At 40.2% G+C, this 17338-nt stretch overlaps 2 protein-coding genes across 8 annotated transcripts in view; both read right to left on the reverse strand.

The window, feature by feature from the left end:
* Positions 1 to 4348, reverse strand: part of Psen1 (presenilin 1) — a 65322-nt gene extending 60974 nt beyond the window's left edge. Inside the window, exon 1 of one of the 3 annotated variants that reach the window (XM_008849788.2) lies at positions 4216 to 4348. The gene's annotated coding sequence lies outside the window, so the exon portion shown is untranslated. Of the gene's footprint in view, positions 1 to 4168 lie in introns of all 3 variants that reach the window. The other 2 variants (XM_029554410.1, XM_008849789.3) reach the window with 2 other exon arrangements.
* Positions 4349 to 10240: 5892 nt separating this feature from the next.
* Rbm25 (RNA binding motif protein 25) overlaps positions 10241 to 17338 on the reverse strand; it is a 52157-nt gene continuing 45059 nt past the window's right edge. For all 5 annotated transcript variants that reach the window (XM_008849791.3, XM_017802372.2, XM_017802371.2 and 2 more), the window contains 5 exons: positions 16018 to 16342; positions 15373 to 15647; positions 15014 to 15112; positions 13812 to 13859; positions 10241 to 11815 (listed from right to left, as the gene is read on the reverse strand). In XM_008849791.3, coding sequence (XP_008848013.2) covers positions 11723 to 11815; positions 13812 to 13859; positions 15014 to 15112; positions 15373 to 15647; positions 16018 to 16342 — 840 coding nt within the window. In that variant the 3' untranslated portion in view covers positions 10241 to 11722. The remainder of the gene's footprint in view (positions 11816 to 13811; positions 13860 to 15013; positions 15113 to 15372; positions 15648 to 16017; positions 16343 to 17338) is intronic.

Genomic DNA, 17338 nt, shown 5'->3' on the forward strand with positions numbered 1-17338 from the left:
TGCATGCCTTTAATTCCAGCACTTAGGAGGCAAAGGCAGATAGATCTCTGTGAGTTCAAGGCCAGCCTGGTCTACATAGTTCCAGGCCAGCTGGGGCTACAGGGAGTCCCTGTCTCAAAAAGACAAAAAAAAAAAAAAAAAAAAAAAAAAGAATAAACTCTAGACTTTTCTGATATTTAAGATATTGAGAGCAAATCATTTCTCTATTTCTCTAGATACTTTTCCCTACAAGATAGTCTTTGAAAGTGGCAGATGCTAAAAAGAGCAAGGCTAGTGATACATCTTATTGAGTTTCTTTTTCCTCTTTCCATCCCACTCTACCTCTGTGAACCATCTGTGGTACATAAAATTATTATTCAGAAAATATTCTCTCCTTCCCCCAATACCCTCAAAGGAAGAATACACTTAATCCTCATATCCTCTGGTTCAGCTTGGATTCAACCAACTGCAGACTGAAAAAATTTGGCATATAGATTTTTTTCCCTTGTCTTCCCCTAAGCAATACGGTGTAACAATTATTTATATCTTATTTGCATTTATAGATATTATAGATGATTTAAGGTATACAGGATATTTTTATTTAGGGTTTTTTTTTGTTTAGTTCTGACAAGCAAATCCAGGCTTTACACATGAATTATATTCCCAGCCCCAAATATTACACCATTTTATATAAGGACTGGAGCAGTCTCATTATCTAGAGTGATTCTAGCACCAATCCCGAGGTTATCAAGGAGCCACTGAACTTCTCTTTGGCCTGATGGATGTAGTCTATTCCCTACCCTAAACCTTTAGACATGATCCTATGATGTGACTTGGTCAATGCACTCTTAGCTAATAGATACTAGCAGACATGTGAACTATGCTGGTAAGGTTGGCCTTGCTTTCTTATACTTCTGATGTTGCCTTGAAAAGAGCTTACGATGGGCAGGAAGTCCTCACCCTCCAGCCTGAGCCCCAGAACAAGATATTCACACCAAAATGGTCCTAGCTGATTCACACATCTATACCTTGAAGAGCCTTGAATGAGAGTAAGTACTCTATGTTGCTAGGTTTGGGGGAGATCTGCTGTGTAGCTACTGGAGCAACTTACTTTAAAACAGTGGTAATGCTGGTTCAGAAGATGCAATGAAAACGAGTTAAAACCAGCTCAGAATTTTTTCTCTCAAACCTTCAGGATAAATGTATTTAAAATGTAGAATGTTTTGGATTTTGTAAGAGTAATACAATGCAAATACTGTATGTTATATAGTGCATCTAAGGGGCTTAAAAATTACAAAAGTCAAACACAGTGAAACTAATGAACAATCCCAAAGAAAGCTGTATGTATACAGGGGTTAGGGATGTGGCTCTACAGTAAAAGCGCTTGCTGTGAAAGCCACTTCTGCCTGTAACCCTGTGTTGGGAGCTGTAGACAAAATCTCAGTTCACTGGCCAGGCAGGACAGCTGAAATAGAGAGCTTCAGGTTCAGTCAAAGATTCTGTCTTAAAAAAGTAAAATGAAGGGCAGATAAGATGGCTCAGAAGGTAAAAGCATTTGCTGTACAGGTCTGACAACCTGTATTGATCCCTAGAACACATACTGAATTTGAAGAGAATGATTCTACAAAGTTGTCCTCTGACTCCAAAGTGGGCCATTGCTCTTGAATATGTGTCCCTACACACAGTCACACAATTAAAAAGTTTAAAAAATTAAGTTTAATTTAAAAACAAGGGGCTGGCAAGATGCCCAATATGTAAAAAGTACTTGCTATACATGCCTGAAGACCTGTACTGTATTCCCAATACCCATGTAAAGGTGGAAAGAAAGAACTGACTCCAAAGTTGTCCTCTAGACTCCTCTGTCTCACTGCAGCCCCAGCTGTCCTGAAACTCACTATGGAGACCAGGCTGGCCTTGAACTCACAGAGCTCCGCCTGCCTCTGCCTCCCAAGTGTTGGGATTAAAGGCCTGCGCCACTATGCCCGGCAATAATCATTTTTTCTAATTAAAAAAAGACTGTATTCCCTGTGTTCTACATATTTCTACTGAAGAGAATTCACAATAATCATACTTCCATTGCAGAGTTACAAAAGTTATTGGAGGAAGAGTCTTTATAGTTGTGAGTTTAAGCCAGGTATGGTGGCAAGCATCTGAAGTCCAGCTACTTGGGAGGCAGAGGCAAGAGGATTTAGACCAGCCTTTGGTGAAAAAGAGACACTGGGTGAATGAGCATAGACTAGAGGACCTTGGTCCTTTCTGACCTGAACCTATTATCTATAGTCTATATATGTGTGTGTGTGTGTGTGTGTGTGTGTGTGTGTATACTATATATGTGCATACACACATATATAAACACATAATCTTTTGTGTGTGTGTGTATGGTGGTATAAGTGCACATACATGTGTGAGCGAATGTGTGTGTCCATGCACACAAATGTGGAAGCCAGAGGTTATTGGATGTTTTTCTCTGTTGTTTTGCCACCTGATTTTTTGTTTTGAGACAGGATCTCCCTGTAGCCCGAGCTGGCCTAGAACTTGCTATGTTGATTGGACAGGCCTCTCTCACAGAGATATGCTTGGCTTGCCACTTGATTTTATTTATTTATTTATTTATTTATTTATTTATTTGAGACAGGGTCTCCCTGTAGCCCTAGCTGGCCTGGAACTTGCTATATAGACCAGGCTCGCCTTAATCTCACAGAGATATACCTGCCTCAGCCTCTGCCTCCCAAGTACTGGGATTAAATGTGTGTGCCACCATGCCTGGCCCCGGTCTGATTTTTTAAAAGTACTTTTTTTGTGTGTAGGAGTGATACATGATGCATGTCTCAAAAAGACAAAAAGAAAAAATGATTACTTACATCTAATTTATAAACCTCTATTTTTCATTGCCTACATTCTGCTTTGGACCAATCTGAACAAGGAAGTAGACAAGGCATTATGCAAACAGGAAACATGAACAGTCTTCAATCAGCAAATGCTAGGGTTCTTCTACAGAATGAAACACTGTAATAGGTGCTGGGGATACTATAGAACCAGATACTGCTTCTGTTCACTTAGGAGCTTGCTATCTACACTGATTACACGTTAAATAAAACTGCGAGCTGTATTGGATTAAACAAATCATTCAATTTCACCTGTTTCTTGTTACCTTTGGAAATGTCTCAGAAAATTTAAAACTAGTATTTTTGGTTCACGCTTTCAGTATTTCTACACCAGCCTTACATTCCAAATCGCTGTCAGTGATTTTCTTCCTGAAGCTTCCCTGCCTCCTTCCTCAGATTTTGTGACACTGCACTATTGTGGTTCTCCTCTCATTCCCCCGCCCCGGGCTGCTCTATAAGTGTTCCTAAGTGTCCATCCCCTTCCCCGGCTTAAGCATATCCTCCCTGGCTCCCACATCAAATTGTCAATCTATTTAGGTGACCCATGTTTACAGCTCCAATTCTGACCACAGGACACTTTCACTTGACACTTCAAAAGTGGTTATTTCCAAACCACTTCCTAATGTCCTTATGTCTTTTAATGTAAAACCTCCCAATTCGTCACCTGTCCTGTTCAAGTTTTTTCTATGCTTCTGTGAAAAATCAATGCTGGAACTCTCCTTTTACTTCATCTGAATTACATAAAAGTCACCTCAATTCTTGTATGCACCCCAGCATTCACTACCAGACCGATGTGCTTTAAGTAAACCTCCGTCCACCACGGTGCCAAACATTTGGAAACGACGTTGAGGGTAGGAAAAGCAAGTGCTAAAGGCACCTCCAAGCGTCGGACACCGCATGGTGACAGTTCTGATAGGAAAAAGCACCAAGCGGCTCTCCGCCAGGCAATGGAGGCTGGGGAAGCTCTGGACAAGGACACAATCCGCATCTGGCGCGGAGTTTCACCAGTAGCTCAAGCAGACCCAGCCCCGGGCGCTTCCTCTTTCCCCCGCTCCACTAGCGTCCAGGCGATCAATCCCAACCCCAGCCCACAGCACCGGTCCGCCTGGGAAAGCCAGCAGTTCCGGACGGCGGCTCGAGGGGGGTCGCTCCACCTGACCGCGCCGGCCGGGCCTGAGAAACCGGCCGCCGCTCCCCGTTCCCACGCGAGCTTCCTTGGTCTGCGCCCGGCCGGCCCCGCCCCTCATCCTCGGGACCCGCGGCTACGTAGGCCCCGGGCCTCCCGCAGCCGTCGGGGTTCACACCTGTAAGCAGGGACTCCGGCCTCTCCCTCAGATCCCCAAGCACGCACCTTCCCTTTCCGTGCCGGGGCCGCCGACTGAAGCCCAGTTTCCGCCTCAGCTGGCACTGTTTTATTCCCGACCAGAACCAGCGGCCCACGGAGCCGACCGGTCCCAAGCCCCGCCTTAGCGGCCTCAACGCTGTAGTCACTTCCGGCCCTGGTGACGTTGGCAGCCAGCCAGAGGGAAGGGGCGGTGCTTCCGGCAGCGTGCACAAGTTACGGAGAACCGGGAGGATCTGAGCCTTTGAGCTGCCGCGGCCTCACGCACCCAGAGCCGTGCTGCCGTGGTTGTGCGCTTCACGAAGCCGCTCCAGGGCTGGAAATGAGCTTCGGGTTGTTTCTCCCAGTCAAGTGATGACATTTTCCCTGTGTTTTTGGTTAAAGACTGCGTCTCATGCGTCCCAGGTTGGCCTCAAACTTTACTACATAAGCGAAGCTGGCCTTGAACTGATGCTCCTTCTTCCACCCGTACCCAGCTGAATATTTTAAATCTAACATTTACCACATCTTTATAGTACTAATTCAAGCTGTAGCCTCCTGGATATATCACAAACAGTAGATATATTCTCAGTAAATCGAAGCATCTTGTGGTGTACAAAACATAAGAAACTGCTCTATGTTATTAGGTTCCAAGTTTGAGACCCACTATCTTCCCAAATGGCAAGCATCCAGAAAGTAGAAAATGTTATCTTATGAAGTTGGATTTAGGAGAGCAGAAAAATGGAGTTTAAAGTTAGAAATAAGAACCAGAGGGGCTGGAGAGATGGCTCAGCGGTTAAGAGCACTGACTGCTCTTGCAGAGTACCCGGCACCCACGGCTACGAACCGTCCTTAACTCCGGTTCCAAGGGGAATCCGAAGCCCTCTTCTGACCTCCCGCGGCGCTGCACGACACGGGTGCACTCACATACATGCAGGCAATACATGCACACACACAAAATGAAAATAAACTTTAAAAAAAAAAACAGAGCCAGACCTGCAACAGGCAAGGAATATCTATGTTCCTTTTATTCAGAACATAGCAAAGGGCCTCTACTGTCCATAGAAACAGGCATCAGCAAGCATAAGCAAAGCAATCTGGTCTTTTAAAAAATTATTTTTACAGTTAGCTGCCATGTGGGTGCTGGAATTCAAACCCAGGTCTTCTGCAAGAACAGTCAGCGTTCTTAACCGCTGAGCCATCTCTCCGACCCAGCAATCTGGTCTTTTATAGGAACTCTCCTGACCACAGCTGTAGGAATTTGCTTGGTGGGAGTCAGTGTCCTTGGGGTACTTGAGGGTCTCCTTCCTGAGGTTATTTTCTCAGGATGGGCAGGCAGGTTATCTTTTGGGGCAGGAGTTAGGTTGACTCTGCAAAAGTCTCTGTAGTGATTTTTAAGGTCAGGCTGCCAAAGCAGCCCATGGCACAGCAGTTGGTTAAGTCGCCTCTGTAACCAGTCTGTCAGCCAGGGAGGTGACCAGTTGAAGGCCTGATCAATGGACAAGCCGCCAATTTGGGCCATTAGGTTACCCTGGAATTTATGTAAGAAAGCTCCTGCAATTCACACTCTTATATGGGTTGCTCAATCACTTGATTTTTGCATATACTAGTTCTTTTATCTTTTTGAGGCAGGGTCTCTCTGAAGCCCCATGTGGCCTGCACTGCCTGCCTCTGCCTCCCAAGTGCTGACACATCCACTAGTTTTATCCAATTGTAAAAACAATTGTAAATCATGAAGTGATCACATTCAAATCCACTTATCCAAAAGGGAAAAACTGCTGGGTGTAGTGGCACACGCCTTTAATCCCAGCACTCGAGAGGCAGAGGCAGGTGATCATTTCGAGTTCAAGGCCAGCCTGGTCTACAGAGTGAGTTCACATCAGCTGGGACTACAGGGAGACCCTGTCTCAAAAAGACAAAAAAAACAGAACAAAAGGGAAAAACTTACCCAAAAGGTAAGTTCAAGGCCAGCCTGGTCTACATAGTGAGTTCACGTCAGCTGGGACTACAGGGAGACCCTGTCTCAAAAAGACAAAAAACCAAAGGGAAAAACTTACCCAAAAGGTAACCAGAAAACTGACAAACCCTTACTCAGCACATAGGAGGTCCTTGGTTCGGTCCCCAGCAAGGAAAAGGGGAGGGCGGGAGAGGGGGAAGGGGGGAGATGGGGGAGAGCTCATCTGTAATCCTCCTCAGGACAGCAAGTTTGAGGCCAGTCTGGGCTACACAGGAGCCAATCACCACCACCACACACACAAAAAAAGGTAGTAGTCAAATTCCCTTTTCTAAGTTAAAATAACATTTTCTCCCAGAATACCCCTTCAAATTCATCTACAATATTCCTGCCAAAAGCTCAACCCTGCTCAAAGACACCCACAGATTCCAATGTTTCTTATACATAAAACATAATTGAGGTAACTGTCCACTAATATAAAAGCTAAGAGATCACAGCTTTTAAATTCATCCCTCCTTAATTGTCACTTCTATGTAAAAAAATGAAGAAACACTGCAGACCACAAAGAACAGTTCAAAACACTTTTTCAACAAACCCATAGGCTAAATCCCATCTGTGAAATATTCATTGACTTAGATTGTAATCTCTTAGCAGAACGGTAAGTGTCGAAATCTATCTATACAATCAATCTCAACACATTTTTGTACAAAGATGTTTACAGAGTGCTGATAAGGCAAAAAATAATAAATGTCCTGAAATTTCAGTTCAGCCATCTCATCAAACTTTTACATGAAAATGATGTGCAAAAGAAATTTTTATTGTCAAATGAAAAAAGACATGATAGTTGTATTTATACATGATGTCAAAATATTCTTACAAAACAGCAAACAGCATTTAAAAAGCCAATGGTATCACTGAATAACTGCAGATACTTTCTTTTCCTGCTTTCTATATTCTTTTTAGAGATATGAATGGCCAGGATGCACTGAGCAGACAGCACTGAAGTATCAAGTGGACAAGAAAATATCAAACATCACAGTGCTCAGAGATAAGCTTTCATGATCCCATTTGGGCTGTTAGCAGTCATCTGTGGAAATGGTCAGGTACAAACTGAATGAAATTTGAGACATTTGGAACCCACACACAACTTTCTAGAATTGCTAATGGAAAGGACCCATGTTAAAATTTTTGTGTCGTTCTCAAGAAATGAGGCAAGAAAAAAATAAATTAGACAAGATGTGATGGGGGCATGCTCATAATCTCAGCCTGGGAGACTATGGCTCAGGAGTACTGACAGTTTAAGGCTGTCTCAGTGAAAGTAAAGAAATTCTTTACAAAAAGAAAATGAATTACCTGAGTAAGACTCAAGAAGCTGTAGTTAGAAAACGGCCAGTGGGCGAGAGGGCTTCTGGGTAAGTCTCGTGGAGGTTATCTATCTTTACTTTTAATAAGCAGCACTTTGAGTGTTTTTATGAACTGGAGACCAAAGACTTCAGAGAATATGCCAGTAAATTTTCTAACAAGTCTTCATTAAGCTCAGTGTGACTAACAAAATAAATGGTGACAAAAATCCAGTAGCAACTAGTGAAGAATGAAAGAGAATTTGAGTCCTGGAGCTCAAAAAACAGCTTACAAGAGGTGCCTGCCAGACTAGAGGGCAGATCAAGTAAATACTAAAAGGCAGGTTCATGAGAAAGCTTACATACCAATGACTTACACTGCCTTACATACCAATGATTCTAAGGCACCACACAAGTCATTAACACTTGCATTATAAAGTAATTTGGTTACTTAGTGCCATGTTTTCTATAGAAGCCAACTCACTGCACACATTGGTTCCAGACTTGCTTTTTTGTCATCCTGTATTTCTAGCCTAAGGTTTTCAATGTTTGTCAGGACTTACTATATCTAATTTACTAGTCAACCAAGACCTTGCACTTACTCATTTAGAAACTTACCTAGAAAGACACTGATAGAAAAAGAAATCTTAATAGCTACTGTTTTCCCAGTAACTTAAACAATTACTCCATTCTCTGTACTTAGGTATATCAGTCAACAAATGAAACTCCAGATTTGGACTCTACATTTCCCGTTAGTTTTTCCTTGTGTTATCCAAAAAAGGAAGCTGGGTATGGTCTGACATGTTTCTGTAACCTTGGCATTAAAAAGGCTGAGGCAGAAGGATCTCAAATTTAAGGCCAGGAACCAAGAGACCCAGACTTTAAAAGTCTCAAAAAAAAAAAAAAAAAAAAGGATCAAGGGAGGGACAGTGAGAGCAAAAACAAGACAGGTCCTCAATTCAATACAATACAAACTACACACCCAAAATGGACTGTGGAGTTGTTCACAATTCAACTCTCATTCTGTGCATGAAAATCTAAAGGTCATCAATTATTAAGATATGTAACATTTTAGACAGATTCATTTAATTCAAATGGCATAGCTCAAAATTTTTCTCATTTTTGTTTTTAAAAGATTATTTTTTTCTAGACCGGGCATGGTGGCTCACTCCTTTAATCCCAGCACTTCGGAGGCAGAGGCAGGTGGATCAAAGGCTGAGTTCAGAGCCAGCCTGGTCTACATAATGAGTTCTAGGCCAGCTGGAGCTACAGAGAGACCCTGTCTCAAAAAGACCAAAAAAGAAAAAATCTACTTTAAAAGAAAAGCAGGTTGCTTTTCTATAATCTCTTCGAACAAGTAGGTATCTAATACTCTTAAGTCCGTAGGTCAGTTGGCACACCTAGAATCTACAAATATCAATCACCACCCTATCACATCACTCAGGATTTTATTTATTTTGATCTTTTTGAGACTAGATCTCCCTATAGCCTGAGCTTACCTGGAACTCACTATGTAGACCAGGCTAGCACTGAACTCACAGATACACCTGCCTCTGCTGGGACTTAAGGCTTGCACTACCATGCCCAGCTCCACTCAGGGTTTTAACAAGATCTCCCAGGTAGTCAGGTGTACATTAAAATGTTAAGAAGCTATCTCCAATTGTTTACTTACCTTTTTTTCCCTTGTAAATAGATGAACATACTTAAAATTAACTTTGGGGTAAATAAAGGAAAAGCATGGTTCCTTAAGGCATTTGTATAGTTTTATAACTTGAATGAGCAATAAGAGCCAAACATGTATGATAGATAAAGACAACCCAGAGAGGCCAAGCAGTTTAACAGAAATGTATATTTTTCTTGACACTAGACTACACTACTTTATACATGTTTAATTCTATGCAGTTTTGTAAAACTGAAAACCTAAATGTTATTTTAGGAAGTTTAGTGGCAAAACCTGAAAGTACATTAAACTATTAATTTAATGATCTTGATTCTCACTTCTATGATCATTCCAGTTCTGCAAAATTAATATTAATATATGACTGTGTGTTCTTACAATAAACCTCACTGGAGGTGCTATGCAGTATAAGGTATATACTCCTAAAAGCCTCAGGTAAATGACATACCTAGTTTTCACAAGGATTCTTTGAGATACCATAGTTGAAAGAGAAGGGTCTGTCAAGGTAAAACTAAATCATCTTGTATAAACCTATTTAGTGATACCAGTTAAATTAAAACCTAGTATGATGTCTTAAAAACAACTGTGCTAAGACAGAGGTAAAATAAATTGCTTGAACAAGGTATTGGGCTGGCGATAAAATCAATTCAAGAAGACACTAATAAATACATTTATAATGGCAAGGGTCATCATTCTCAACTTTTCCTCAAGAAATTAAAGTATTTCAACACTATGTAGATATATCCATAGATCATAGCCCTACCCACAATAAGTTTTTTTTTTTCAGTCTTTTTTTGAGACAGGGTCTCCCTGTAGCTCCAGCTGTCCTGGAACTCACTATGCAGACCAGGCTGGACTTGAACTAAGAGATCTGCCTGCCTCTGCCTCCCAAGTGCTGGGATTATAGGTGTGTACCACCAAGCTCAGCCCACAATAAGGTATTTTAAATAGCCTATCTTCCATTCCATAAAACTCCATTTTAAAAATTAAGCCCATATTTTCAGGTTGAGTTTTCTAGTATGCACTACACAATTACAACATGATGCCATTTATTTACAATTCTAAAAGAAAGCATCTTCAAGATCCAATATATACATTTTTTAATAATTGAAATATTTACATAATGGAACCATGTAATGGTTCAACATTAAGAACAGTTGATGAATGTCCTCTCGAGATGTAAAAAAAAAAAAAAAAATCTAGTAACTCAAGCTCACAGTTACACTATTCTAACAAGCCAATCTTTATCTTTCTTTTAATAAATAAACATGGCAACAGCTGCACTCAATGTGCTATGGAACTGTTTAGAACTTGGTACTTTTCAAATAAGTTTTGCTCCCTGGTGATGTTCTGATTTACTAAGCAAAAGTCCAAAGTATTTTTCTAAACATTATCATTAGTACATTTAAGCTGTAATGAGCAGAAGAAAAATTTATGGCTAGGAACTGCCTTAAATGATATATCCTCTGAAGATGTAAACTTAAATTGCCATGGTGAATTACTATTGTGTTTTATCAAACTCTCCTTTATAAACTCATTTATTTATTTACTTGTTTATTTATTGGTGTTGGAGACTGAACCCATGGCCTCTTTCATGCTAAGCAGAACTCTCCCACTGAGGTACCTAAACTCTGGTCATTTGTTTTGGGTAAGGACACCTCATGCTTTTAAATAAAATCTGTTTTTTAAAGGAGCACACCAAATTAAACTAAAGATATGTTAAAGGAAAATATATTCAGTAAAACTGGCCAAAATTTTAAAATATGCTCCAGTTTCTGAGCAATCAAATTATGAGAGGGGAGAAACTATGATCTCTAATCCTGTAAAGAAGCTGAATCAGTCACTTAGTTACAGGGAACTGCCATTCTGTTAGCAGACTTTTTGCTCAATACAGAAGACCATGCTCTGGGAAACTCAGAATATTATTACACTGAATATCTGGGTTGGCACAATTATTCTTTCCTTTGTGAATCTATTGATCAATTAGGAAATGTTTAAGGGAGCCCAGCAAATCAAATTAAGAAAAACTTTTATACACACATTCACATAAACACATTAATACAGAGAGATACAGTAGGAATAGAATGCCTACAAGATTTTGCACTCTGATTTTAAATTCCACGCCTTCACAATGGCCATTTGATTGGGGAGCAAGATGACATGGCAATAGGTATGACAGGTATTCAAATTTTTCTGTTGGAGCCTATACAGTTCAGTTATAATATGAAGTGAAATTCTGCAAAAGAATTAGGGAGTCATTTTAGTATTTACAAGGAACAAATCAGCAGAACAAGATATATCAGATAGGCTGTGTACAGTAGCTTCAGCTTATAAAACATACCAGTAATTTGTACCTGGTGAGTATAAAGAGAACCAAGGATTTGGATGACTTTACAACCAAGTGAGTACACAGGGCATCAGCAAATTAAGACAAAAGAATTCACATTTTCTACATTAAAACAAAAAATTACAGATCTCACAAATGTCTTTGAAGACATAGAAAATCGAGGTCCTTTAAAGGGTGTGAAAGAAGAAATCTGAAATAGAACTCAATGTAAAAACAGTTTACTTCACAAGACCAATTTTCTTGGCTTCTGTTTCATATATCAATAATCTCCACATTTTGACTATAAAAACTTCAGCTTCTTCATCTAGTACCTAAAAGACAAAAGATAGTAAAGATAATTATCCACATCTCCCAACATATAACATATATAAATGTTCTTATTCACCAACAGGCACTTACATTCAATATCATGACCTAAAGAAAATCTGTCCAGTATTTATTTTTTTATTTTGTGTATATGGGTATATTGCCTGCACGTATGTAGTAAGTACACACCTGTGTCATGCCATGCCCACAGAGGTCAGAAGAGAACACTGGATTCTCCTGGAACTGGAATCACTGGTGGCTGTTAGCTGCCATGTTGGTGCTGGGAATGGAACCCGAGTCCTCTGCTAGAGCAGCCAGTGCTCTTAACCACTGAGCCATTTCTCCAGCCTATTTATTTTGTGTGCATGTACGTAATTGCACTATGAGCATGAAATACCTGCAGAGGCCAGACAAAGGCACTGGATATGTACAATAGTAAGCTGCCATGTGCATGCTGGGAACAGAACCCAGATTGTCTACAAGAGACAGTGCTCTAAACCACTGACCATCTCTTTAGCCCACAAGTTTTCAGCTTTTAAAAAGTTAATTAGAGGGGTCATAGACAGGGCTCAGTGTTTAAGAACACTGGCTGTTGCGTTCCCAGCATCCACATAGCAGTTAACAACCACCTGTAACTCTAGTTCCAGGGGATCTCATGCCCTTTTGTGACCTCCTCAGGCACTGCACGACACAGGTGCACTATACTCATACATATAAAATAAAAACATTAAAATATATTTTAAAGTTGGAAACTTAACTGTCTACAATAACTTTTCCCATTTACTTTATTCTAACTTATCTCCCACAACTTCATCGGCTCATCAGTCCTTTGTTCACTCAAACCATCAATTCTATTCAGGTATTTTCTTTTTTTCCTAACCTGGCCCTTATAGTTCATGAAATAATTCTCACCTTTGCATGGATTCTCTTTCCCTCCCTTTTCTCACAAAAAAACAAGGCTGGGCGTGGTGGCACACACCTTTGATCCCAGCACTAGGGAGGCAAAGGCAGGTGGATCTCTGTGAGTTCCAGGCCAGCCTGGTCTATAGAGTGAGTTCCAGGCCAGCTAGGGCTACAGGGAGACCATGTCTCAAAAACACCAAAAGAAGACAAAAAGATTTTGTAGTGCCAGACAGGAGAAACCTTCCCTTGAGCTGTTGGCCAGGGTAGTCCAAGAGACTCCCAAAATTACACAGTCTACTGCCATCGTCCTTGATTACCTCCCAAAAAAACAGATAAAATAACCATCAACTCTAATACAAACCCAAATGCAATCAAGAATCTACTTTTTCAGCACTACCTACTCAAAAGATTCAAGAGCTATACAATCTATATGCCTCTACTTAGAAAGTGTTCTCAAAATATACACATGAAATTCAGGATTTAAATATATATAAACAAATAATGAAAAGAGGAGATGTAAACAGGAATGGCTTCAAAAAACAAAATAAAAAAAACAACAAAAACTCAAGACCACTGGGCATGGTGGCACACGCCTTTAATCCCAGCACTTGGGAGGCAGAGGCAGGCAGATCTCTGCGAGTTCAAGGCCAGCCTCATCTACATAGTGAGTTCCAGGGCAGCTGGGGCTACAGGGAGACCCTGTCTCAAAAAGATCAAAAAACAAAAACTCAAGACCAACATTAAATGCTGGATATAGCCAGGCCTAATAGTAGTGCATGCCTGTAATCCTAGCACTCAATAGGCTGAGGCAGGAAAACTGCCTTAGCCTGGGCTACAGAGATGTTGTCTCAAAACACAAAATGAATGAATGTTTCACAGTATCCTTCCATGAATGCCTTTACTCTCATATTCAAATTTTAAATCAGGCCAGTAAAAACACTGAGAAGCTAATCGCAGCATGGTAGTACAATGTGAGGTCAAGGCCAGTCAGGGCTACACAGTGAGAGCCTGTCTCAAAGCACACACACTAGAAAATGAGTAAAATTTAAGCTTGTTTGCTCATACAGACATTATAATAACAATGTACATCTAACTTACCATGGCAACATCATCTAAAATGCTCTGAGGTGAACTATGGGCCATAACCTAAAAGAAACAAATAATTGTCATGTTATAAACAAATAAAACAAGAGCATAAAAATCTCAAATAGGGAACTTTGTGCCTGAGAGATTTCTACAAGCTTTTCGTTGTGGGAACCTAACCAATAAGTGCCATTAAAACATTACTTCAAGGTCTACATAGTGAATTCCAGGACAGCTGGAGCTACAGGGGGACCCTGTCTCAAAAAGACCAAAAAATAATTACTTCACCATTTTTTTTTCCTTTGCTATGCAACCCAGGGTCACCTCAAACTTGTGATCCTCTTGGTTCAGCCTCCCAAAACTACTAGGATTGCATGCATGTGCCATCAAACCTGGTACCCAAGTCTTAATACTGTAACTACAAGTGGAAAAGGATACCTAAGTTTGCCTGTCAAAATGTTAAAGAGCAATCCTGGTTGAAGAATGGTAGAGTTATTTTATTACAAGAATATGCCATTTCCTCTATAATAACTGTCTTATAAATAAGACTATGATTTGAGGAAACACTACAGACAATAACTTTGCTAGTTAATGACCTAAGCAAGGTGTGTTGGTGCATGCTTTCAATTCTAGCATTTAAGAAATGAATGGAGACTGAGTTCTAGGCTAGCCTGGACTACTCAAAACAGAAAAAGAAAACAAAAAATATAAGCTTTAAAGTGTTGTATATTTATTGTACAATCATGAACAAGACAGTCTTTTCCAAAACTTTCATTTATTCATGCATAAAGTAAGGTTAGAGGATTGTATGCTTCAAGGTTGTTGCATAGTTGCAAGAAAAAGTTCCATAAAGCACAATTACTGATTCCATCTGCCAAAAACTTTTATAATCAGTCAGTACCAGCTGAACACTATTATGATGGACTATTCCAAAGCTGGGTGACCGACAACTTGAGGAAACAAACTATTAGTTACCTTTGCAAAATTCAAATTCAGATACTCTTCTAAACAAGACAAAAAGGTGGCATGGCATTTGCAGTAGCAGAAAGAGAAATGTAATTGGCGATAGACAGCAATTCTGTCCTCCCTGGTTCCCTGAATCAATCTGTATCTGAAATGAGGCAGGTTAAATTTAAATAGGCCACTTAATTGAAACTGAACTATTAAGGACTCTGTAAGAAATCAATGCTGAGAATGGAGAAAGAAAAAACACTAACCTTAGAACAAACAAAATCAACTAAGGTAGCTTCTTCTTCTCCTATATATTCTATAATTTTCTTATTGATCCATGGCCTAATTCTTCGTTCCATCAATATCTGCAAAACAAAGCACAGTTGATGAACTAAAAACTTTTTCTGACATTCACTAAAACTAATCACCTCACAATGTTTAAGAGTAAAATGTATTTTAAGATACAAAGTAACCTAAGATAAAATTGTTTGCTTCAAGTGTATGTGCCATAAATTTCTTTCCCATGGCATTTCCTTTAAGTGTCAAGAGGTTAGTAAAATCAAGTAAGGTTGTATGCCACATTCAAAACCCACCCCAACTTGGTAACAATGTAATTGCTACTCACTGAATCCACAATAGACCAATCCAGAGGATAAGCAAAGAGCTCCGGTTTGGCTGTGGGAATTTTCTCAATGAGACTCTTAATGTGTTTCCGCTTTTCTTCAGTGTTTACAGTGCCTTTGGCAGCATTTTTATCATCTTCACCATAATCCAATGGAACCAGCTTCCTTTTTCGAGGCACATCATCACTGTCTTCATCCTCAAATTTGTTAAAGACACTATCTACAGGTAGTTTCTTTCTCTTCACAGAATTAGGTTGACCAGGACTATTGGAAGCACCTATAGTAAAAATATTATCTCAGTATGAAGACTTCATTTTCAAATGTTAAATATGACAACCCATCATCCCTCAAAAACAGTGCAAATATACCTCCACAATTCTCCAAGAAAGATCCCAACTGTAAAAAATATCTCTCTACTCACAAGTGCTAGAAAATTAAACTTTCACTTCTTCTCAGAACTCGAGGCAGCTGCAGATATAGGAGCACGAGTAGAACTATGAAAACAATCATGAGCTAGAAAGGCAGTGTTGAATACTTGGCTATCTACCTACCACGGAACTACATGTATCTATTTTCTTGTTCCTTAAAGCAAAATATATTGGGGCACGGGCAGAAGGGATGAAAGGAAGAGGAAAATATGAACATACCCAGTTTAAGACTTAGTCCTATTTTTGGCCTGTGCTCCTCAGGTTGCTGTTGATCTGGTGAGTTTTCATGAGGAATAATAATACCACAAGGAGACTCATCCCCAGGAGTGTTGGGTGTTGCATTGCCACTGGCAGAGGACACAGATGGGGCAGAGCTGATGGGCCTCAAAGTAGGTTTGAGACAAGGCTTTTGCTCTGGTTCTTCTTCTTCTTCAACAGGCTCTTCTCGTTTTTCTTCTTTTTCTTGCTTTTCTTCTTCTTCCTCCTCGGATTCTGGCTCTTGCTTTATTTGTGGTTGTCTGCGCCTCTCAGCCTCTTGTTCCATCTACAGTCAAAAAACTTATGATTAATTCAGAAAACAACTAGTTAACTTCCTTTTGTTTTACAGTATCTTCTATAAAATAGTTTATAAAAAGATGGTGGGGCTGGAGAAATGGATCAGCAATTGGTTACAAACATTGCCTGTTCCTGTAGAGTATCTGGGGGTTCAGGTCTACATGGCAACTAACAACAGTCAGTAACTCCAGTTCCAAGGAATCCGACACCCTCTTCTTGTTTCCATGGACATTGAATGACACAGGTGCACTTATATACATGCATGCAAAACATTCAAACACATTAAAAATAAGATGATGCAGACTGACTGCACAGCTTCATGAACTCTACCACTAGGCTACATTTGCAACTGCAATCTTTCATTTTCCTGGCCTGGAACTTGCTTTGTATACCAGGCTGGTCTCAAACTCATAGACATTCACCTGCCTCTGTCTCCAGTGCTGGGATTAAAGGCATGTGCCATCATGCCTGGCTCAATTTTTTTTTCCCTAAGAACAGAACACAGCCTGGGTGTGGTGGCACATACCTATAGTCCCAGCACTTAAGAGGCAGAGGCAGGCGGATCTCTGTGAGTTCCAGGCTACCTGGGACTACAGGGAGACCATGTCTCAAAAGACCAAAAAAAAAAAAAAAAAAAAAAAAAAAAAAAGAACAGAACACTAGAGCCTGGAAAAATGGCTGAATAGTTAGGCCTGTTTCTGCCCTTCCACAGGATTCATGTCAGACAGCTCACAACTGCCTGTAATTCTAGCTCCAGAGGATCCAGGGAATCTGACAACCTCTTCTGATGTCCTTGGACATCCATACAAACACCTGCACACAACACTCAGACACACACATAAATAATACTAATTTAAATGATAAAAGAAAGAATTTAACACTAATCAGATGGCTAAGAGAAAGTAAAGAGGTATTAGGTACCATACAATATTTTCTACAAAATATTCTATATACATCCTTCTTTAGTGACTGGCATAAGAGTCAC

The sequence above is a fragment of the Nannospalax galili genome, unplaced genomic scaffold (genome assembly GCF_000622305.1).
Source record: "Nannospalax galili isolate Female #2095 unplaced genomic scaffold, S.galili_v1.0 scaffold24, whole genome shotgun sequence".
In the NCBI taxonomy this organism is placed as follows: Eukaryota; Metazoa; Chordata; class Mammalia; order Rodentia; family Spalacidae; genus Nannospalax; species Nannospalax galili.